This window comes from Syzygium oleosum, unplaced genomic scaffold, assembly GCF_021117445.2.
Source record: "Syzygium oleosum isolate NSW1041296 unplaced genomic scaffold, Sole_v2.1 Sole_v2.02, whole genome shotgun sequence".
Lineage (NCBI taxonomy): Eukaryota > Viridiplantae > Streptophyta > Magnoliopsida > Myrtales > Myrtaceae > Syzygium > Syzygium oleosum.
The window spans coordinates 12,647,005-12,671,837 of record NW_026607486.1 but is presented as its reverse complement, the minus strand read 5'-3'; the positions used below and the strand labels follow the sequence as shown (position 1 = coordinate 12,671,837).

The following is a 24,833-nucleotide window of genomic DNA, read 5'->3' as shown; positions in this document are numbered from 1 at the left end:
GAAAGGCCAAAAATTTCAAAAAAGTTTTAAGTGGGATAAAACTTTTTAAAAAATCCTGTACCTAATATTAAAGTCTTGAGGGCGTTCTGGCCCTTTTGGGTCCTCTTCTACCATTTTGTTTGGAAAGACTATTAGATAGATAAAGAAAATCAAGGTGCAAAAGATGAGAGGTGAAGAGAAAAATTGAGGAAAAGAATTCGGGGTAATTGTTCAGAAAGTCCTAAACATATTGTGCGGTGGCCAATTCAATCCTAAAATTTTCTATTTGATCAATTTAATCCTAAACCTGTTGACAATTTGTTGATGTAGTCACTTCAGTTAACGTGAACGTTTTTGCAATTTTTTGTTTTCAATTTTTTTTGTTTTTTTATTTTCCTCTTCCAAGGGAAATAGGGAAAAAGCAAAAAAGCAAAAAAGCAAAAAGCGAAAATGAAAAAAATGAAATAAAGAGTCAAAAAATTTTAAAAAATTGTAAAAATCATGCACGTCAGTACTGGCGAAAAGATTACATTGGCAAATCGTCAAAAGATTTATGATTAAATTGACCAAATTGAAAAATTAATGACTAAATTAACTGCCGTACAATAGATTTATGATATTTTGAATTATTTTCAAAAGAATTTTAACTCGTCTTTTTTTTTATTGTGCGAGGGAAAGCACGGAAAATGAAAATAATGCTCCAATTCCCAAAATTGGAAATATCATAAGAAAAAGGAGTTTTGCTTATTTTGTCCAACAAAGGAGGGGGAATGTCACATCCGCTCGAATGGAAATGATTTTCCTATGTTAAGCTCCGCATTCAAGTAATGACATTTTTGGTCGGTCGTCTTCACAGCCTAACTCCAATTTCCAAGAAAGTACGTGCATCTCTCTCTTTTTTCAATTGGCGACGGGATTACTCCGCTCAATGAAATCACTCTTTGTCATCTTGAAGGAAACTACGTGCGTCAGAGGTTTGAAAACTAGACTACAAGTCTCGGCCGCAATGATTGTCCTGTTTCCCGTCATTGTCTTTGATTTAATTTGGAGCATGATAAATTAAGTTGAGTATTGTTTCCTGGAAGTTTCTTGTCAACTCTAATCTGGCTTCCTTATGTTATGCCACCCTCGCATGGGAAAAAATCCCATGAGATAGATAAATTTTGGGTGACTTAGGAAAATCATTTGCAAATTTCACTCATATATTAATTTGTATCATGAGTTTCTTAAATCTATAATCAACATCTCATACCTAGATTACTAGATAAAAGGGCTACAATACCCTTCTTTAAAAAAGAGTCAAGAAGACCCTGTTAGCTCTAATAGTATATCACCAACAAAATCAATCACTTCACCTAGCATTGGTTGCCATCACCCACCGCTTGTGACCGCAGCCACCAGCACTGGCATTACCACCATTATGCCGCCTCTCTCTCTCTCTCTCTCTCTCAAGCATACATTTTTTTTTATTCAGTCCTACTCTAACTCTCAACTCACTCTCAGACTTTTACCATGCTTCTTGCAGGGTGTGGGAGTCGAAACCCACATCTGAAACTACACGTCCTTATCCCTAACCCCCCCCCCCCCCCCAAGAAGGTGGGGATTCGAACTTCCCACCTCCCCCTTCCCAAGTAAGAAGGGTAGCCATTGGGACAAACCCCAGTGGTTCTCTCAAGCATACATTGAGTGTCGCATAATCACGAAACCATCAAGTCCACCTCATGCCATCGTCCACATCACTGGGTTGTCATTCATCTTGAACTGCTGTCCGCTCACGCTGCTACAAGCCTGTCGCCACTGCCAAATCTGGATGCCATGGGCAACCTTGGGGAGCTCGATTTCATATTAAGGTTGCCATGACGGTGGTGATTTACTTGATGGGTCCGTTAGGTGACTAATTCCACACATGTTTAGACTTATCCTTTTTTATGTGTTGAAAAGGGTGTAAAACATCGACCATCATAAGAGCTCCGCTTGTTGTACGAAATATTCGATTTAGCTCATAGCTATTCATAATACCTATTGGTGCACGAGCCCATCATTGCAACCTTACTGGCGTGCTAGAGGCCAAAAAGTTTCTCTTCATAACGTAGAAAATGTCATAACATAAGTTGACAAAAGACTCATTCATGATAAAACTTGAATGTGTGACCTCATAATAGACAGTGTGATCCTTTACAATTACCAACAACAACAATGATAATAATAGTAATGTACTCTAAAGATAACACATTAATAACAACAATTATTTACTAGCTACTCAATATTTTACTTATCAATATGTGATTATGTCAAAATAATTATAATTTATATCATAGAAATGCTATTAATTTATTTGTTTGTAAGTATTATAAATTTTATAGGGATACATACTGTAATAGCTATTTCTCCAAGCATATATTGCGATATGCAGTCGACCTATAATAAACTCGTAATTTAATAGTCAATACCGCAACTACCGCAACCAAACGTGTGCTAATAAAACGACGGCGTGACAATGTGAAATGTGAAACGTAGATAGACAACTCCGTGTAATGCATTTGTGTTTACTATCAGATAAATTAATATATGTTTGGGATGAGTAAATCAAAGCTGAAGCCACGGTCAAATCTCTTACCATGTACAAGCCAGCTTTAATTAAGAACATGACACATAGTTTGCAAAAAGTAGATCTACGATTATGATGCATTTTGCATGTAATGTGCTTGTTGTGATAGTTTAATTAGCTTAGGAGCTTAACCCATGTTCTTTTTTTTTCCTTTTAATATCCTCTCTTTATGAATTTTTTAGTGGAAATGGCAACTTCACTGAAAAGTTGGGGAGACAGAGCAATGCGTGGTCATCGTCTTGATGGGGACTTCATAGCTTGTTTGAGAAACTTGTCTTTGTCATTTAAGAGTTATTACCAAAAGTCATTATCAAATTGATTTACATGGTATCTTCAGGAAAATTGGTTTAAAAAGTTTTAAACCTATTGCATTCCTGTCAATTCGATCCTAAATATGTTAATTGTGACAAATGAGTCCTAAATCTTTTCACATTTTATCAATTGAGTCTATCTAGCCAATTTTGATAGGAAGTTGCTAACGTGGATGCTAATTATGTGGCACGGCTGACGCTAACATGAGCAATTTTAATAATATTTTAATATTTTGCAAACTTTTTATTAATTTTTTCTTTTCTTTGTTTTTTTACCCCAATTGTGGCTGGGTACCTTGCCAGCCATCACCAGCCACAGGCGAGGGTTGCCAACCCTCGCCCAGCCTAGGTGAGGACATCGCTATCCCTTGCTGGTCATGGGCGAGCGCCTCTATGCCCTCACTCCTTGTCGGCCACAGGTGAGGGTGTCGAGCCCTCGCCCAGATCCAAGCGAGGGCCGACACCCTCGCCTGTTGGCCGACGAGGGCATCGTGCACTCACCCAGATCTAGGCAACGATCGCAAGCCCCACACTAGCGAGGGTGTCGTGGCCCTCGCCCACAGTTAGGGAAAAAAAACATAAAACAAAGAAAAAAGGAAAAAATTATTTAAAAAAATCAAAAAATATTAAAACATTATTAAAAATTGTTCACGTCAGCACCGGCTGTACCACGTAGGATAGTTAGCATCCATGTCAGTGATTTTCGGCCAAAATTGGCCAGATTAACTCAATTGGCAAAACATGAAAAGGTTTAAAATTCAATTGACATAATTGAAAGGTTTATGACTAAATTGGCAAAGGTGTAATAGGTTTATGATTTTTTGGATAATTTTCTCGAAATCTTAATGTAGTCTTGAGTCTTGAAGATGAAGAAAGAGTGTATTTAAATATCTTACATCGCTTACTTAGGGAGTTTATATACTCTTTATATATGTCAAATCCCACCACATCTCAGAGCCATACTCTACCTCATCGTGTGTGCGCCCCCGATTCATCAAATTCACGCGTCGTTCTCAATCTAGCTTACACATGAGAGGGGATGTTAAAGTATCTTACAACTCTTATCTACGGCATTGACATTCTACTTATATATATGTCGTTTTCCTCTACTTATCAATGTAAGTTTTTGGGTTAGATTTTTTAATGATACGTACATCATTTTTGTCGTCTTGTGAGAACTAATCAGAGCAGACATGCTATTGATCTAATGTGACTGAATCACTTCTTTTCGACTAGCACCAATGTGAACAAAAAACAACCCACATTTGATATTCTATTTCATGTTCATGGATCTGAAAAATAATAGAAGATTGCGTATTCGAACTGTAAAAACTCTAAAGCAAAAATTGGACCGTGAGGTTTATTATAATCCGAGGGCGGCAATCTAGATCTTCTGTTCTAATCAAGATATAAATTATTCGTCTGGATACTTTTTTTCTTTTGAGTAATTGATTATGGACAACGGGAAAGATAATGCAAAAAAAAAAAAAAAAAGAAATAGAAATGTTTTGAGAAAATATATAGGAGATGTCACTTTCTGTCACTTTTCACGTTGTTTAAATGACGAAACCAAGTTGAGGCCTTAGTCATGCATGTAGTCCGGCTTCGAAGCACCATCCAGGAAGGAGGAATAATAATAACATGAATACAACGGAGTGCAAGTTTTAACTCATGCGAGAAGCATTTTCAGATCTGCGTGAGAGTTGTGTTAGAATGATGTAAGATATGGGTTACATTAATTGAGATTGTAATTAACCGTTTTACAGGCTTGGTCTAATAAGATCAGATATAAAGTTTCTTAATTAATCTAATATGGAACTGGTTAATGTGGACCGAGTAAGATCCGGCCCGTGATAAAAGAGCCTGCTTAAAACTTTACAAATAGTGCTCAAGTCTCTCTTCTAGCCCTAATTCACAAATTATCTCATATAAAGGGCAAATGCCAGAGGCAATCTCATTGAGTCAGTAATACAAAGGGTAATAAAGGAGAAGACTTGTAGAGAAAACTTGTGCTGAGGATCGTTGCTATTCCGCATCAAGAATGACGGATTCCAAATCAGGTGAATAAATTCCTTTTACTCTATTACTATCTTCTAGATTCTGGCTATGGAGATCTTGGGTGTCGTTTTATCGCGACCAACAAATGATTCCGCGTCAAATAATTGGTGTGGTGCACGATGCGGAGCAATTAATATATCCTAGTTGATCTATAATTCATTGGCTTAAATTTTTTAATGAAAGTAGGCCCAACTGAATATGTGGACTAGCTTGGTATTGAGCTTACACTTATTTTATCCCTAATTTAATCGCATGAAGATTAAACCAAATGAGATTCCAGCTTATACGTAAGAAATTTTGCATGAATTTCTGGCATGAATTTTGCCGAAACAGACAGATGTCTTGGAAAATTTTGTATTATTTTTTAACGTGTAGTTGAAAAAAAATGAAAGAGAACCTGTTACGGGTCCATCATATGAAAATTGGCTTGTGTGTCTATTTATTGTGCCCTTTCTCGGAGAAATTTCCTAGTTGACTGTTAGTCAATGAATTGCACGCGTGTAACGGGAGATTTCACCTGCACATATCAATCAATTAAAGGTATAGCACATAGAGTATGGTGTATCATCAATGATTCCTAAAACAGTAGTGTGTGCACCTACCGACAATCGAAAAAACCACCTGGTCGCACCATTGATACGTTAATAGAAAGGAAAGGAAAAAAATTACCAAAAAAGTCCTAAACTTTTTGCAGTTATGCCAATTCAGTCCTAAATCTTTTTTTTGGCCAATTCAGTCCTAAACCTTTTGCAAACCAGCCAATTCAGTCCTTTTGACCGGCCGGCGCTGACGTGGCCGCCAGCCGGCTGACGTGGCGCCGGTCGGCGTCCATGTGACAATATTTTAATATTTTTTTTTTTCGAATTTTTTTCCTTTTTTTTTTCTTTTCCTTCTCCCCCTGGCCTGTCCGACCAGGGGGGAGGCTCGCCGGCGAGGGTCCAGCTCCGGCGAGCTCCGCCCTCGCCCAGATCTGGCAGGGCGGAGCTCGCCTAGCCATGGCGAGCTAGGCCCTCGCCGCCGCTGGACGAGCCTCGCCAGATCTGGGCGAGGGCGGAGCTCGCCCTGCCATAGCGAGCTCCGCCTCGCCAGATCTGGGTGAGGGCGGAGCTCGCCCAGCTCCGGCGACGTGGAGCTCGCCTTGGCTGGGCGAGCTCCGCCCTAGCCCAGATCTGGCAAGGCGGAGCTCGCCCAGCCATGGCAAGCTGGGGCCCTCGCCACCGCTGGGCGAGGGCCCAGCTCGCCATGGCAAGGCGAGCTCCGCCCTCGCCCTGCGGCAGCGAGGGCCCAGCTCGCCTCGCCGGAGCTGGGCCCTCGCCGGCGAGCCTCCCCCCTAACCGGACAGGCCAGGGGGGAGAAGGAAAGGAAAAAAAAAAGAAAAAAGGGAAAAAAATTCGAAAATAATAAAATATTGCCACGTCAGCCGGCCGGCGGCCACGTCAGTGCCGGTTGGCCAAAATGACTGAATTGGCTGGTTTGTAAAAGGTTTAGGACTGAATTGGCAAAAAAAAAATGTTTAGAACTGAATTGACACAACTACAAAAGATTTAGGACTTTTTTGGTAATTTTCCCGAAAGGAAAGAGAAGATAACGATGGGAGACAGTGAAGGGAAAGGCGATATCTGCTCCCGTGTACTACACCTATCTCCTATCAGTTTAAACGCATCGTTAGGTAGATGTCCCATGTTCAAATTGAGTCATAATAGTAGGTTTGCCCTTGAACTGTAGAGCATCACTCTGTATCTCGTCCATCCTCTCCTCTGTTTTTCTCTGATTGGGTCTCCTATGATTATCGCAGTCCACCGTGATTGTCGCACCCAAGCTGAACATCACCGTCAAACCCGCCTCAAGGCACCTCTCTCTCTCTCTCTCTCCTTCAGAAAAAATGCGGGGAAATACTATGGAAGGCACGAAGAAAGTATTCGATATGTCCATCATTATATCTCATAATAATATGTATTCACAAGGTCAAAGCAGATGAACCATTGATGTAAGCAACATGACCTCTTAATTTCTTCAAGGTGATTTCGAAATCAATTTCGTATATTCCTAATAAAATTCCACCACACAATATCCGGGAAACTCCGATTGACCAACCGTGAAGAACAGGTCAATCATCAATTAATTTTACTGATGAGGAATCAGAAATTCTCTTGAAATTTTCTCATGACCCATCCAATCCGTTAACAACTTTTTGGGTCATTGTGGCCCGCCCAATGTCAAGAAGCCCATGTTATGCACAAAAAGGAGGCTTGAAACATCGAGGGTTTTCTCCTTTTTCAGCCGTTGCTAAGTTCAAAGTAACCTAATTTGAGCTAAGGGCAATATTTTCCTCTTAAAAGAGATTTTCTCCTTCTATAATTTTGGTCGGTGGTATACAAGTTATCAATAGAACTCAGCTAAAACTAAATACAGGTGCTGTCTATACCTGTAAACCGCCTATCGGAAACATAATTGAAGGACGTTTGCTCCAATGAGAGATGGATAAGCATGACCCTTTTGTGTTTAATGAGTCTCTGACACGAGAGTGGAAAGGGAGTAAGAGTAAGACAAAGATCACTTTTGCCAGTTTTTGGGACTCGAGAAAAGTACATTTTAAACCGTTAAAATAGCACGTCATAACTTAACGTGCAATGTCGTCCCTGAACTTTTAATTTGTTCAAAATGGTATCTAAACTTTTGATAAATATTCAATTAAATTTCTAAACTAGATGAAAATATCTAATGTTATCCTCCGTTAATTCAAGTAAATAGAATTTGTTGATTTTGCTTCTCACCTTGTAAGTTTGAATGGTGAACAAAATAATAATGTTACATGTAGATTATCCACATAAGATATTCAATTTAAATCACGATATAATAATCAACATCATTAAATAATATGGATAATGTTTTTTCCAATTAAACAAATTAAAATGATTGTTATGTTCTAATTTGAGTTAACCATCTTACGCGGATTTTTATTTTCTTTAAATTTACCATAAATTGTGTTGATGGACTTCATCTCATGTATTACAAAAAAAACTAAAAAAATTATATAATTTCATAAGCACCTAGCTGTAGGTGATCTATAATTTTATAATCACAAAGTTGTAGCTGTAGTATTGTCATGACCCCTTATTTTATAATTTCGTAATCACCATGATAATAATAATAATAATAATAATAATAATAATAATATCATAGTAAACATTTACTACTCGAAATTAATTACAACACCTACACGATTTTTTTGATACTTTCACCGTAAAGTGCCCAAAAAGAAGATCAGCTTTTTCACGCTCTAATTCTTTCCTGTTTTTTTTTCTTCCGACCAAAAATAATTTTCTGCCTTTACCTGTCTTTGAGATTTGACCGATCAAATGCGATGCAGGGCTTGTCGCTTATTTAAGAAATTAAAAGAATCTGGAATTAAATACTTGCTGAGGCCAATGTATTGTCACGACCTTTGGGGAGTCATCCACGTTCACGAGTCGAATCTGATTTTGTTGTTTTTTTTTTTCTTGCTTTTTCTTCTCTGTCTCTGCAATTTTTTAAGGTAGAACCCATTTTAGAAGAGTGAGGTGGAAAGTCTGCAGAGGAGAAGGGGTTGCAGCATCAACTGCGAAGTGAGCAGACTGATGAATCATACATACATTTCTCCTTGCAACACCCACCTTGATCGATCGCAACTCACTCTTCTTCTCGAACATCGTCCCTAAGTCTTCCCGCGCGCACAGCGTTTGCCTGAACTTATATACGGGTGGATGGTCACATTGACAATAAACGATGCATAGAACGTAGAGCGAAAGTTTGTAAATCAGCTGTGCAAGAGAGAGAGGTCATGTGATTCCCATTCGTCTCCATCTGTTCAATTGAAATTAAAAATGTTATCCACTTTTCTTAACTTTTTTTATTTCAAGCGGTTTTTCGTGGGAAATTGGAGATACGGGCTAATTCAGTGCTACCTAGTCTAGTCTCGTATTTTGTCTGTGTCCAGTAAATAATAAACACAACACAAATATAAACACCCTTTCTCTTCCACTACCTTATACTTCGCCAGAATATAGCACTCTCTCTCTCTCTCTCTAATCTATAGAAAAGCAAAACCCAAAGAATCTGTCAATTGCAGCTTTGGGACAACAATAAGTGCATGCAATCGCCAATCCGAAACAAGAACTGGTTCATGAACTATCATCAAACATCAATGTCTTCCTTCATGTTTCTTATAAGACAAAAAAAAAAAATTCTCTTGATGCCATCAATACGATTATTTCATCTTGCAAGAGTGAACTGTCGACTTCATCAGGCCACATCAACGGATAATCTAAGACAAAAACACACCACGGCAAGATTCACGCCCAAATTGAAGCCCGAATAATACATGTTAAACAATTCGTTATTTGTTATCTAAGTGTCCTTTGTCCAATTATGAATCATAGAGTTTGTACACTTAGTGACCATGCCATGTTTTTATGTATATTCATCAAGGACCTGACCGTCCGATTTTAGGCGGTTCCCAGCTCCTAAAATTTTGAACCGGTGATAATCGGTTCGGTTCTCAATTTTTGTGGACCAAATTGATTTTTTTTTTTACAATTCTTATTATTAAAACATTTTTCTTAAAAAATTAATTGAGCTTTCAATTTGTTTCTTTCCTTTTGTTCTTGTAGAGCAGTAATTTCGCCCCTTTTAGGAATGATTAATTGGAATTTGGCTAATTTGAACTGGAGTCCAGCCTTCGTAGTTTTTGCCTGCTCATCCAAAAGTGAATGAGAGAACGTGATGGAGATGGCGCTAATCGACGGAGATAGAGTTGATAGACTATGATGGCAAAGCTAGCACTGACATATGGAAACAGTAATCGATGGGACATCGCACTGTTGCCAAATCTTCATTTTTATAACAATTGTACATTGTTTACCTTCTCCGGCCTCTATCATGCTTTTGAGATTAGTTCTGATACTGCACACGAATTCATCTATAGGTCTTTCTCGATATAAACGTAGTAAAAGGAAAAACATTTTCGCAATTGTGAAGCAGTGCGTGAGGAGTGGCAATAGAACAGCTTTATTCAATGTTTCCAAATTTGGAGGGCTTGGACCCCTTTTGAAAAAAAAAAATAGTATTTTAAAAACGTGCATTCATTACAAAAATAAAAAAAAGTTGAATATGTAGACTAAGATATTGAATAAGAATTGCATGAAATGGAGATGTAATAATATTTTAAGAGAACTAACGCAATGCATTCTACAATTATAACACGAAGAACTAGCATACTCATAATATTTAGAATTTGATATTCTATAACTACACTCCGCCGATCTAGTATTCATTTCTTATTTTCTTTTCTTTTCAAATAAATATACTTGCTTATATTTTTAAAAAAATCATATAATTTTTTTATATCTTTTAAATATTTATTTTGTTTATATCTTTCAAAATTTGATATTCCAAGTCCGGAAAAAAATTAGTATACTCTTGTTTTCTTTTCAAATAAAATAGTAAAGCTTACCCGTTGTGAAAGACAAATAAATACAACTCAAGCCATACCTCTACTACGTATGTAAATCTACTATAAATGTAAAGTAAATCGAAGAAAGATTTCAACCTCAATCTCTTTTCAAGAATTTCCATACAAGCCCGTGGAAATTTGTCATCATAAATGTCAGTTTACATCCCCAACCAAAGGATAAAATCATATTCAAGTTGATTTGGAAAATTTCCTACCTTTCTGAAATCTAATCTGTCCTGATTTTACGAGATATAGTGCATCTTTTTCTTGAATGAGTTCAAATTGTAAACTTTTTTTCACTGTTTCGTCTACAAACAAAGTTTGTTGTTTTTGTTCTGTCAGTTGACAAAAAGAGAAAAACAATTAGACGTACGATTAATGCCTTGTCTTTAGTCACAATTATTTGCCATCCAAATTGAAGATCGGTGTAACCGAAAAAAAATTGAAGATCGGATCTGGGGTTTTCTTGTTAAGTGAAGTCAATTTCTTTTGACAAATTTATTTTTCCATATTAAACACTGAGAAACGGGAAAAAAAAAACGTTTTACGGTAAAATAACATCCTCCATACAAGCACAGCCTAATTGGAACAGAAGTTAAAACTATGTTAGCCTGAATTCAAGTCAAGACAATAATACACAGACTGTTCGAGTTAATCCGAGTCGAGCTCGAGCCTATTAAAGATTTCCCAAAGTCAGAGCTTGAACTTGGGTAATCAAGCTTGATCACGCATCGGGGTCTATTAAAGGGCGCTTGATAATCGGGTTCAGCCGAGCTTGATGTCTACTCAATTTGACTCATTATTTGGCCAAAAATTAAAAAACTATTAACTCGATTAGTCCGGTAATCAAATTTTTGCCTTTCGGGCTCCTGCCAGAGGACTGCAAATGGCTCTGGCAACCCCATCAAAGGCCGTAAATGGTTCTATTTTGCCTTTCGGGCGCCCATGGGGAGGACTGCAGATTGAGCCATGGCGACACCATAAAAACGAGTATATTTTGGCTCGTCATCTTCATGGACGGCCGTCACGGCCCCGATCGAAACGGCCGAAACGTCATCGCCCATTATATAAAAGCTCAGCCTCCTTCCCGTGAAAATCACACTGCCATTTTCCTCTTAAAAAAAACACAAATGGCCGATTCCCTTCTCGCGTACCACCGGGCACTTGCAAATGCCGCAAGAACTGCGAAGAGGTGGTACACACTACACAGAATGCGATTTCAAATAGCAATGCTATGTTCATTTATTCTAAATTTCCCGTTTTGCTTTCATTTTATTTCCTTCTCAGAGCGGATTCTGAAGCGCAAAGAGCCATGATCGAGGCTGCAGAAGCTTTACTCGGCCGAAGGTTACCGAGTCCTGAACAGAAGCACATTAGTCGTCCACGATCAGGCCCAGATGAGAGCTTTACTGGAGTTATTGGATGAAGTTGATTCGCCCTATCAGCTTTATAGGGTGACAGTTCATGGTCCGGTCCCGGATGAAGATAATGAAGACTCCGCTGTTCTACAAATGAGGCAGAGTTTGGAGGCGCGCGGATTCGTTCTCGTGGAAGGGTATAGTTAGTGGTGCTCTTGCTCTCTTGGTTTTTTTTTTTCCCTTTTATTTTCCTCTCTTTTTCATTTTTTAATTTAATTGCAGGAACACATACTACCTTCCGAACACGGAGGCGAACGTGCAGGGATGACTGGAGAAGAAGAAAGGCAGAGTAGAGTAGAATAGAGTAGAGTAGAGGAGAGACAGGAGGAGAAGAGCAGAGTAGGAGCAGTGTGTTCCTTTTATGTTTTTCTTTTGGGCGCCCATTGACATTTTGAATGTCCTCGCCTCCATTGGATCGAACTGAACTTTTAACTTGTTATGGTTGATGAAATGAGCAGATTAGCGGAATGCCATCCGGTGTATATGGTTTGAGCAAAAAGTTAGGAGTTCATTTCAAGAACATGAAATTGTCAGTAAAATCGTACTGAAGTCTGTTCCAGTTTTTTGTCAGATGTCTGGGTCTTCGCTTTCTGTTGTTTTATGTCATTTGCCTTGAAGGCAAAAACTTAGTGTTTGAACTTCGAACGAGGAAGAAACAATGATCATCAGCTCACCAAAAGAAAAAGAAAAGGGAACACCGCGAGCGGCTGACAATCATCTCACTAGCTTGAAGCAAAACTCAACCGTCTCCATCTTCGACAGAAAGAAAAGCGATTTGATCAGAAGCTGGGACTGACGTGAATAAATGGCAAAAAAAGTTGTTTCCTCGGTTCAACTTTCAGTTTGCTAATGCTAATGGACTTAAAAGAGTGCACAAATATAAATGCAGCTTTATCTTAGCTTATGCATTTTGACACAGCATATGAACCAGAGATTTTGTTCCTTTTTCGTGTGCTTGGATCGGTCGCCGAACTAAACTAACTTGCAAAATCATGCGGGATAGAAGGATTAAGGCTACTATCCTAACATGTAAACAAAGCGTTCGATGCAGAACACATCAGAAGAGGTTGTTAAAATTATATTGACTGCGGGACATCTATTAATCACAGACTTTAAGGTGCCGTAATTTTTTATGGCAGTCGCCTTGTGGGCTCTGTTCTGGTGTTACTCTGGAGAATTTTGCTTTGATGACCATGGACATATAGTAATTCGGGAATTTCAGATCCAATTCTAGGTAAATTTGCTGGAAAAATTGATAGATGCTTTGATTGAAGAGGTAACATATGGGTACTTTGGTGGTAGTGTTTAAGGTGAAACTCAGTTTTTCTTTTGTCTGCTGTTCTGGTTCAGGTAAAGCACGCCTCATTCATGAATTTTTACTTAACAAGGAAGCGTCAAGAATTACAGTAATACTACCCCAAGACATTCTAATATTCTATAACCAGAAATCTAATGCGTGCGTCCCCCCTCTCCTAACCCACATCCGCTAGAAATCATTGTAGATTTCTTGGATAACATCTTTCATTTTACAGGGTGAAGCCGAGACTCGTTGTACCAGTCAAATGCGAAAACTAATTAATCAGATAAGCATGCGACAACACCACATTGTGGACCTAGAAGGTGTGATAATTTTCTTGTAAGCATTTGTTTCCCTCATGTCGTTTCTGTAGAGGACTGCAACCGTATGGATTGTATGCAAGCTTGCAGCGTATGAATATTTTGGTATGTGTCTTGCTCTGTGCGTCAAGAAAATCGCATTCTGCATTTCTGGATTGTCTCCACCCCCTCTTGCATTATGTCCTTTTGGGGTGAGTATCCTATAGGCAGATTTCATGTTCAAACGAGAGCGTCTTACATTCAAGGTGATAACTACTTCCTTCGTTAAGCCACAACTTACTTGGAAGATTTGAGATCTCAATACCAACCGGCATTGTCGAACTAATTAGAAATCAATATATCATTTTCTTTTAACAAATGTAACTGTAATGAATGAATTTTATAAAATGTATTTAATCATTTTCTTTTTCTCGTGGTTTCAGAATCTTCTATCTCCTAGTTGCTCTTCGGTTTCAAGTTTCAACACATCTCCATGGAAATTAACCACGGTTATATGATTTATACACGAAGTATGAGTACACCAACTGTCGTTCTAGTTGTTCGGGAAGATATTTCTAGAATACTCGATGGCAATAAGAAAAGTGATTGCAAGATGTGGAGTGGTTCAGGTAATTGCTGCACGTTCGACAGGATGTTCATGCATTCTTGTTGCCGTATTCAAAATTTCCCTGGTTCAAAAGACAGGCGATGGTAGAGGAATGTCCGGGTCTTTAAAAGCAGGAGGAGAAGTGAAAAGCGTGAATCTTCTGTGCGTATTACTGGTTAATATACTGTCCCTTTAAGATTTTCCTGATGTGCCTCTTCTACTTTTCCTCGTAAAATAGTCACAGTGATCTCAATGCTACCTTTCTTCTTGCGGGTATTTGCTTCTCCGTTGAATATATTTTCAGGGTACTGTCTGCCACCCAAAATAGCTAAGAAGATAAAATATTGAAGTTCACTAAAGCGCAGATTTCGTTTTTGAGGCTAGCACTTCCACTTGGGGTCTGCATAGTAACGTTTCTGTTCCTAGAAACAATTTCTAAACAGAAATAGTTTTTTCTATTTCTATTTCTTGGAACAGTTTCTGAGAAAAAAATAGCGTTTAGTAACTGCACAAAATTTCTGTTCCTGGAATAGAAAAAGAATAGAAACGCGTTTAGTAACTGCACAAAATTTCTATTCCCGAAAAAAAAAATTATTCTTAATTTTTTCATATGATTATTTGCTTAAAGTTTTTGAAGAAGATAACTTCTTTGATATTTTTTAATCACTTCAACATTCATAAACTCGTGATTTTTACGTTTTAAAAAAAACACTTTTATGTGGTCATTATGAGAGTGGCATGGCCTAAAAAATAAAATCATAACATATATGATATAAAATCGGATGACCTTAATACGATTAACAAAAATGTATCCATAATAGTTTACAAATACATTACAAAAGTCATGGATGACCTTAATACGATTAACATAAATGTATTCATAATAGTTTACAACAAACATTAAAGAAGTCGAAAATACAAAGTCATGGAATCTCATCCATATTATGATCCCTTGCCATTTTATTTGCAATATGTTTTCTAATCACGTTTATCTTAGCTACCCCCGTAAGTGATGTATCGTCTGCAACCTCCATTTGTGTAGGTCCGTACGGGTACTCCGGATCTCCATAATGGGAAAAGTTTTTGTCCATCTTGTCTTCCTCACGAATGTAATTATGGAGAGCACAACAAGCAATTACAATAAGTGCTTGCTTTCGAATTGAAAATGGAGGCATGTGTCTCAAAATGAAAAAGCGATTCTTTAATGCTCCAAATGACCTCTCAATGACATTTCTAAGTGAAGAGTGCCTATGATTGAACAATTCTTTCGCTGTTCTGGGCCGTCTCCCTCTACCCCTATAATCGTTCAAATGATACCGTTCACCTTTAAACGGAGTTAAAAATCCTGGAAGTGCTGCATAACCAGAATCTACCACATAATTTTTGCCTATAAGAAGGTATAAATAAATTTGTTATGATATGCAACAGTTATACAATCATAAAGAAAAATATATCTTGTAGACAACGAAAATACCGAGTGGTGGTCGAGGAAATTGCAGTCGAGGAGTCTCGAGTGCTGCTGAGAGCACCCGACAATCGTTGGCAGATCCTTCCTACCCAGCATACACGAAAGTAAATTTCATATCAAACGAACAAGCACACATCACATTCTGTGTGGTACTTCCTTTCCTACCTCTATATGGGATTTGCTGCGATATAGGGATGGAAGCATTAATGTGGGTGCCATCAATAGCACCTACGCAGTCCTGAGATTTTATGAAAGTCTAGTGTTACACATGATTATCAACTACATGTATTTGATTGTGTATAATCAATATGAAAATCATACCTTGAAGTAGCGTTTATGGTTAGGATCCATAAGAATCTCCTCTGGGACAACATCAAAGGAAGATGGTTTGATAATTTCTTTTGACAGTTCAATAACTGCTTTCAACACTATATTAAAATACTTGTTTATTGTTGCTCCTGAACGTTGGAATCTTTCACATAAATCTCTATTGGAGTTTTTGTGACCAACCAAATATAAAAATATCCCAACTTGTTCATCTACCCTTATATATCGACTATCTTTCAATAAACCTCTTGCGCTCATTAAACCACATAGGTTCAGAAAAACATGTCTCTCCATCCTGAAGGCTTCATATATCCTATCTGAATGTCCATAAATAATCTCCCTTACCCATTCGGGTCCTGACAATTTACTATCCCTAATAGGTTCTTTGGTATGAACAGACATGTCCAATTCAAGAATATTCAACCATACTATCATTACGTCAATATCAATGTCATCCAAAACCTGTTTAACTTGTGCTACCTGCCCACTGGACACACTATTTTGTCCCCCTTCCATAGTACCTATGCCATAACACAAATACAAGAACATCAATATAGATATACGAAAAAAATACCCAATAACAACAAATAACATAAGTTCAACAAATAACTTAAGTCATAAAGTGAAACAAACCAAATATAAAAATTCCATTCAATCCATCGTACCCAAGTCACCACACATGCAAGAGTCTGAACATCAATATCTTAAAAAACCAAATAACAACCAACAACATTAGTCATACAGTCAATGAAACCCCACACAATCCACAGTACATTTCCTAACATCTACTAAAGACATTAGAGAAGTCCATGTCTCCTTTCAACTGGTGATATGATGAAAGCCTCCCTCCATGCGGGACTAACGCAAGCTCGTTCCACTCCCTTGTTGTAAAGATTCTGCTCTAACTCGGGCATGCTTACCAGGACTCCAATCACAGCAGCTATAGAGTAGGGGTCTACAGGTGGTGATGCAACCTGTGAGGTGATAGAGCCGGTCACAGATTGACTTGCCCTAGTTTTGATCAAATCTTGTAAGGCTTTGCAGGTGCTACCAATAATAGAAGAGTGACTCTGTTTTCTCCTCTTGGTATTTGGAGTTCTATCCAACTTGTGCTTATCATGAACTGGAGTAGCAGTTTTATCAGATGTAAAGACTCCCTCATCAACATGGTGTTCACTCACATCCTCTCGACTTAAGTCTGCATGACCACCACTAGTGTCACCTTCGTCCGACACCATCAAATCTTCAGCATTTCCCACTGCATGCTCTCCAGTAGCATATGTATCAGCAAATACAATACACAAGTCAGGATACTGAGGAAACCCATCCTTTTTGAATTTTGCCCACTCACTATTATCCTGCAATTTTCACAATGATGATATACGTCAGTAAGACAATGAAACCTCTTGCCATGTACATGTACATTGATCTCAAAATGACCAAAGATTAAATGATACCTTCACATGACATTCCCATATACTTGGATCATCAACAACAACTGTTTTGTTGACATTATCCCAGCCAAATCCAGATTGTGAAAGAAGCTTCTTAAAACTACCATATTGTTTTCTCAGTTTGTTCACCTTATTCTTCAACTGCACTTGATTATATTGGAGTCCTGACCGTTTATTGAATTCAGTCCGTATGTTAGTCCACCCAGCTTTGTTGTAAGTAGAAGAGGTGCGATTTCCCTTTTTGACCTCTTCTACCAACAAACTGACATACAAGTTGGTTAAAGACTCCGTCCACTTTGCGTTGATTGCCTCTTTCTGGGATGCCATTTAACCTTCACTAGTTGAACATCATATGAGTTCATGATAATCATATAGATGGAAAACCACTTTCTGCGTTGTCGAGAGATTAGGAAATCATACAGCCAAATACTCTAACCGGTCTAGCTACTCATAAAAAAGACTAGAAATTTAAAAAAGCCTAAAACAATATTCCAAGTCAAGAGATTATAAAGTCCAATTTGATTCCACAAGCATGAATACAACCTAGCATCAATAAATAATTGAATATGTGAATTGATATGTAAACACCTTAAACAAACCTTTGCAAGCCTATACTAACAGCGAAACAAAAGCTGTCCACTACTCTTTTTTAGTATGACACAGAGACCTCACGATCCTGATGATCAAAACAGAGAATACACAAGATTGACTAATGTGTATGAAATCGGCCATACAAGGGCAGAGAAACAATTTTGCGATTTGAATCTCCTCCGAGGGACACTCATTCGGCACGTGAGATTGAAAGAATCCCATGTAAATATAAAAGAAAAAGAATGAGTTGCAATGGAACTCGACAGAATTTACAGGAGGAATCTTGCAATGAAGCCTGTGCTGAGTATCCTCTGCAGATTTTGTCCGTTGAGGAGCACGTAAAGACACAAAAAATAAGAAAGAACGAAAAGAACAGCTTCCCTGTTTCTAACCTTTTTTTCTTCTTTTCTATCCAATCCCTCCAATATATACCTATCATCTACTTAACGAAACTAATTTACTATCAACTGATGTCCTTGCTGCTGACAGAAGAACCGCTGACAAAGCAAGACTAAGAAGAGAACTTGGAAGCTGCTGTGGACAAAGAGCAGTTGGTCGATAACTCCAACTAATTGATAGCATAATGTAATCAACGCTACAGCATCAATCGACGCTACGGTTTCAAATTTACAAACAATAAGAGCAAATCCATATGCAGAATGCAGCCATTCAACTTCAAGAAGTGAGAATCACAACTAAAGAATGTACAACCACAAGGAATCGAAGCGAAAAACCTGGATTCGACTGAGAGAAGCAACCGAGAGAGAGGCAAGCACGATTGGAGCAATCGATAGCCGAGCGAAGAAAGGGCGACTGGAGAGAGGCGACCAAAGAGAGGCGACACGACTGGACAGGGCGACCGAACTGATGCGACCGCGGGAGGCGAGTTGTGTGTAGATCTGGACTGGACGAGAGGCGACAAAGGTAACGCCACCGAAGAGAGAAGACGGGACGGAGGCGACAACACCGGAGAGAGGCGACCGGACGGAGGCAACACAACCGGAGAGAACCGACCGGACGGAGGTGACGCCACCAGAGAGGGACGGCGGGACAGAGGCAACACTTTGGAGGTGGTGAGCTGGGAGGAAGAGCACTGCGTTGGAAAGGCGAAGTGAGAAAGAGATAGGGTTCAGAAAAAAAAAATGTTTCTTTTTTCTTGTTCCAGAAACAAGAAGCAAATTTTTTTTGCTTCTTGTTTCTGTTCCAAATCTATTTCTGGAACACTTTTTTGTTCCAGAAACAAAAAAATAGATTTTTTTTACTAAACGGATTTCTGTTTTTTTCTGTTTCGGGGAACAAAAAAACAGAAAAACAAAAAAACAGAAACGTTACTAAACAGACCCTTGATGTGTATAAAGAGGGATGTCCAGGAGCTTCATTATAATCATGCGCATGAAAGTCTCCAGAGCGTGACTTTCCGTGGGGTCCTTGGTAGTAGTGCTGTCCACTGGTTCATTGTGTTTCCTATGATGGTTTGACCGTGCAAATGGAGTATAAGATGATGGATTTATCTTTGCATCTCGGTACATCAACATTGGAACAAGTTTCGAGTGCCTGTTGACTGATGCAACTAGTTTGAAAGAGCCTTTGCCATCAAGTGTTCTTCATTGCTGGTTGCGAGCCATGTAAAAATATGGAAAATCTTGTCCTTCTAAGCGATTATTTATTTTCGCTGCTGACTATGAATACTGTGACGACATGGAACATGCTACCTGAGCTGTTATATAATTAGTAGAAAAAATTTAGGACGCATTTAGTACCTGTGTAGCATTACTCATTGCTATAGCAATATATTACCCATGAGTGAAATAAAATATAGTCTAGATATTTCCCTGAAATTCAATGCATATTTACTACATCTTTCAATAATGTGTCTGAGTTCATTTAAGATGTAGATGTTTTTAAATAAAGTCACGAGAATGTCAGATTTTACACTCACTTTTCTTATCGCCAACCCCATTATCCTCTTTCGGAAATTAAAAAGAAGGAACGACTTCTTCTTCATATCTTCAATTCTTTGCAACCCTAGTCACGATCAAGTTCAATCTAATTTTTTAATGGATTATTTTGGATTGGATGTGTAACACACGTACTCGGAGATAATTATGTGACCGAAGTCATAGACATGTCAAATATCCAACGGCGGAAGTGTAAACTAACATTCTTATATGGGCGGTGGATCAAATGAAAATCAATATATCATGATCCATCATTAGTAAAATTGTTTGGTTTTTTCAGGAAACAACTGATAACATTTCTATAGAGATTAAATAATCTATGGTTAATTGATACAAACGGCTTGACTAAATCAAAGCAAAAAAAAAATTGACGTTAGTTTAATGCAGTTTGTTAATAATTAAGCTCTTTAAGATGCAATTCAACTCTCGAAAATGGATTTAGCATACTTGCAAGAGATTTTTACTATTAAGAGTGAAGAACTCTTCCAAAACTTCACCAACTACTCGAATATGGCTGATGATCCCTTGATAAATCAATGGACACAAACCTTAATGACACGATTAATAACTTCTCTCTTGGCCGGTCACAATTAACCACCGTTGTTTCTGCTTAGTATGTGATCAAAAGAGAATGACCCCCGAAATCTTTGTCCCCAACCTAGGGTTCTTTGCAAGGTCTCCCTCCTTTCAACATCCTAAATGGACCAACCCAGTTTTAATACTTAGAGAGAGAGAGAGAGAGAGAGAGAGAGAGAGAGAGAGAGAGAGAGAGAGATGGGGTTCTTTCAAGTGAGTCCACCTGCTGCCTCCTTTAATTCTTTCTTGAATTCAATCGAATGCTTTCAAGTGAGTCCACCTACCTCCTTTGATTCTTTCTTGAATTCAATGTAATGCTTTGAATTCAAGATCAAGCATTGAAGCTTCTCTCTCTCTCTCTCTCTCTCTCTCTCTCTCTCTCTCTCTCTCTAAACTTGTTTTTTTCATTCGTATTGCTTCTGTTAAATGCTTCATCAATCCCCACCTTTTTGTTCCCCTTTCATTTATGCCTTTTAGTTTCTGAGTTTAGGGTTTAGAATTTAGGAAAGAAAAAAACAAAGAACGAACAATTATCCGAGTGGCAACGCATGTTGAAGTCATCAAATAAAGGAAATTCATAATTTTTCCAATAAAACAACGTTTAAAAAATAACCTTAAAAAATGTTAGCTGAGTACGCCTGAAAAAGATAAAAAAATTTAAATTTTGAGCGAGAGTTACACGTATCGTGAGAAATCAAATTTCTTAGTCGTTGAAAATATTTTTTTTGGGTCGGAAAGTCATTGAAAATAATTGACAAGTGACAAAAGGGCAAGAAAAAAGGAATTAAAAAAGACTTCAATTAGGGTCTAGAAGTACAGCTAGAACAGTGCGCCATGTAAGGAGGGGCGCAATTGCAGGTTTTCCTTTTTTACGATTGGCATCCTGACATTTACCATTCCATTTAAAATTGCATCTGATATTTGATTCTATCCACGGATTTGCCACTTTCCTACCAATTTTGTACCCTCCCCCCAAATCGTATCTCAACCCCTCTCCTTCGTGCCACTGCCGTCGCCACCTGTTGCCACCCGTAGCCAAGCCACCGCCCATCGTCCACAGTCGCCTCTATGGTGTCGTCTCTTTATCCACTGCATGCCATCGATTTTGATGTCCCCTCCATGGTCACCAAGATTGCAACCAATCCGGACGGCCTTGAGCTCCACCGCGACGTCGAGTTCAGGGCCAAGATCGAGCCCCAAATTTTGCAGACTTGAGCTTGCACGAGCTCGACATTGTCGCGTCTAAGCAAGATGCGGAAGAGAGTGTAAGAGAAACGGTGAGATAGAGAGGAACGAAGGAGGGAGAGGGGGCTAATCTGCAGTGACGCATAATGATTGATGTTGTCGTCGTCGACAGGGGCGGCTGAGGAGGGGGGTTAAGATTTGGGTGTGATTGAGGACACCTTGGTCTTTTTAGCTTAAATACTTTGTTTGGAAATGCAAATTGTAGGTTTTCTAAATAGATATATGATGAAAAGTGACAATGTTTTTTGAAATGCTCTCCAATTAACTTGGAACATGAATTTCTCGATTTGATTAAGTCACATAGATGAGCACAAAACCATCATATCCATGTGTGTTGAGAAAACCTCATAATAGATTTTGAAGTTGACAAAACTATTTATGTGTGTTTTATAAGTCTGATAAATGTCTTGAAGTATTTTGATTTGGGAAGTTATTCTTGAAAGAAAAGATGTGGCAATCTTAATCTTATTCAAGTTCAGATTATGGAATTTACTTCAAGTAAAAGAGGTTCAGACTTAAAATTATAAATGAAGGATTCAGATTTAGAGAACTGCCCATCCTAACACAAATTTTGAATATAAGTCCAGAACGTAACAAAGTCTAGAACGTGACACGAGCTCAGAACGTGACACAAGTTCGGAACTCATACTTTTTCAATAAATTGATTGGCTCAATCTTGAAGATTGTTTTGCAACGATTTAACATGCAAAACATCTTAATTGATTGGCAATTCAATCTCGAGACAAGTTACTTTCCAAACGACAAGTTCTACTTATAAAAACCAAGACTTTGATTGTATGGACAACCTAAATCAACAGAATTCAGATTTTATCCCTCAACGGCTACTCAATCATCATGATATAGTTCTGTCTAATGGGTAGATTGAAAGACGATCCTCCAAAGGCTGTCCAATGGCCAGATTGAAAGTGAAGAAGTATAAAAGGAGACCAAAATGCTGAAGAACAGAAGAAAAAGAGACAAAGTCCATAATCTACAATTCCAAAATCTGAGCGTACTTCAAACATTTATACTTGTCTTTTGTGAGTTACAATCTGTGATCTTGAGAGAATTACTAAAAAAAGTGATTAAGTGAGTAGTGAGATCCATCATACACTGAGTGTTATCGCTCAAAATTGTAATATCTTGTTGATCATTTAGTGGAATTCAGGTAGTAAACTGTCAGTGTGGGAGAGTGGACGTAGGTTTGATTTAAGCCAAACCACTATACGTCTTGTATGCGGATTTTCTTATCCCTAAAACTCCTTCTGTTTATCTTACTTTGTTGCACACTTGCACAATTGATTTCAAAGATTGTTTTAAATCTAAATGTTGCTTCTTAAGTTCATAATTTGTTATTGATCTGTGGAATTCCGCTTAAATTGGTCAAGAATTGTTTAAATCATCTATTCACCGCCCTCTAGGTGATACTTGTTAGCCACCTCAATGTATACTAGCTAAATATGATGTGGGCATAGTTCGATTACAGCACGACATGTTCTCTAGCATTATAAAGACACATGTGCCCAAGATCGTCAAGCCAAACAATTTTTTTAATAAATTGGGGCGCATGAGCACAATTGCAAGCTACCTAGAGTTCCATGAAACACCTCACAAGCCCTATAAGTCTTGACATTTGAGGTGTCCAGCTGATTCTTCACCAAATCAATTCACACCTACTTTAAGAGATTTGAATAAATAACTTCCAATTCTCTAATCGATAAATTCTTTATGTCCCAACCACCTATGTTGATCTCGGTTCTCGCTCGTTTAGACCGGTCTTCTCCAACTCATCACTGTGACAGGAGAAACGTGAAGTTCAATTTTTTGCAAGGGGAGTTACCTAGAAAGTGGTTTTCTCTTATCTTGTCCCAAGTAGTTGGAAGTTGGAACAGTGTAATTACCAACGTTATGTTGGTGAGAACGTGAAAGGTGAGCGTGGATGTCCGGGAAATTTGAATTACACTCAATTAGGCTGTTGCCCGCAGAGCGGATTTGTCATGTTCATGTTATATGTTGGAGTCACGTCTATCTGCGTGACATGAGTTCCGAGGTATCATCGTACCAATTCTTGTGTCAAAGCGTATTTGTACACTTCTTACGTACTATTCCATGCACGCGAAGATCGTGCGATCGCACCTCCTACTCTAGGAAAAGTACTTTGCCTTATACAAACCACATGCGATCACGTGAGTCTACTAATTCAAATTATGATAGATTTGTTCCAAAGAAACTTGCTATATATATATATATACATATATACATATATGTCGATACCTTTTCCTTATGTAAAGAAGACCGATAAAACAAAGAAGGTCTAGTTATCATTTCGTACCAATCTTAATAACCTTAGGTTTATCAAAACCTCACCATTCACTCAATCCACCGCCACTTGTGGAAGCCACCATCACCTCCACTCAATCCACCACCACTCGTCCAACCACCGTTACCAACACCAACACCGACACCAACACCGACACCATCCTTGACTCTCATTTTGTTTCTTTCTTGTTGTTTTTGTGGAACAGTAATTTCATTCCCTTTTTGAACGAATTAATTGGAATTTGGCTAATTGGAACTGGAGTTCAGCCTTCATGTTTTTTGCCCGCTCATCCAAAGTGAATGAGGATGTGACGAAGATGGCGCTAATCGACGGAGATAGAGTTGACAGACTATGATGGCAAAGCTGGCACTGATAGATGGGAACAGTGATCGACGGGATATCGCACTATTATCGAATTGTCATTTTTACAACAAAAGGCTTTAAAATCCTGCAAAAGGGTTTAAAAATTGCAAGGTCAAGGCTTTAATTAAAGCTTCTTTCTTCTTTTTTGTGTATGGTCACAGATCACAACAGCGCAGTGAATTAAGAAACTGGAGATCATGATTTTGATTGAATGTCCTGATAACATTTGCACATTCATTGCCTTCTCCGACCTCTTATCAAGCTTTTGAGATAAGTTACGATACTGCACACGAATTCATTTATAGGTCTTTCTCAATATATGTAGAGCAAAAGGAAAACATTTTCGAAATTGTGAAGCAGTGCGCAAGGAGTGGCAATAGAACAGCTTTATTCAATGTTTCCAAATTCGAAGGTCTTGGAACCTCCTTTGAAAAAAATAGTATTTCAAATATGTGCTTTCATT

General features: G+C 38.3%; 2 protein-coding genes across 2 annotated transcripts; both read right to left on the bottom strand.

Moving 5' to 3' along the window:
- Positions 1-15,621: 15,621 nt before the first annotated feature.
- On the bottom strand, positions 15,622-16,379 carry LOC130137309 (uncharacterized). Its single transcript, XM_056308093.1, has 2 exons — positions 15,858-16,379; positions 15,622-15,774 (listed from the first exon to the last, which is right to left on the bottom strand). Exons 1-2 carry the CDS (start codon positions 16,377-16,379, stop codon positions 15,622-15,624), a joined length of 675 nt encoding a protein of 224 aa, XP_056164068.1.
- Positions 16,380-16,660: 281 nt separating this feature from the next.
- LOC130137522 (uncharacterized) lies at positions 16,661-17,714 on the bottom strand. Its single transcript, XM_056309013.1, has 2 exons — positions 17,321-17,714; positions 16,661-17,221 (listed from the first exon to the last, which is right to left on the bottom strand). The coding sequence occupies exons 1-2, from the start codon at positions 17,642-17,644 to the stop codon at positions 16,661-16,663; spliced, it is 885 nt and encodes a 294-aa protein (XP_056164988.1). The 5' UTR covers positions 17,645-17,714.
- Positions 17,715-24,833: the final 7,119 nt, after the last annotated feature.

Excerpts from the sequence above, each read along its gene's own strand:
- LOC130137309 (XM_056308093.1), bottom strand. The coding sequence starts at position 16,379 with ATGGAAGGGGGACAAAATAGTGTGTCCAGTGGGCAGGTAGCACAAGTT. Across the intron at positions 15,775-15,857 it reads ACCATAAACGCTACTTCAAG|GACTGCGTAGGTGCTATTGA; the intron begins GTATGATTTTCA and ends ATAAAATCTCAG.
- LOC130137522 (XM_056309013.1), bottom strand. The coding sequence starts at position 17,644 with ATGGCATCCCAGAAAGAGGCAATCAACGCAAAGTGGACGGAGTCTTTA. Across the intron at positions 17,222-17,320 it reads TATGGGAATGTCATGTGAAG|GATAATAGTGAGTGGGCAAA; the intron begins GTATCATTTAAT and ends TGAAAATTGCAG.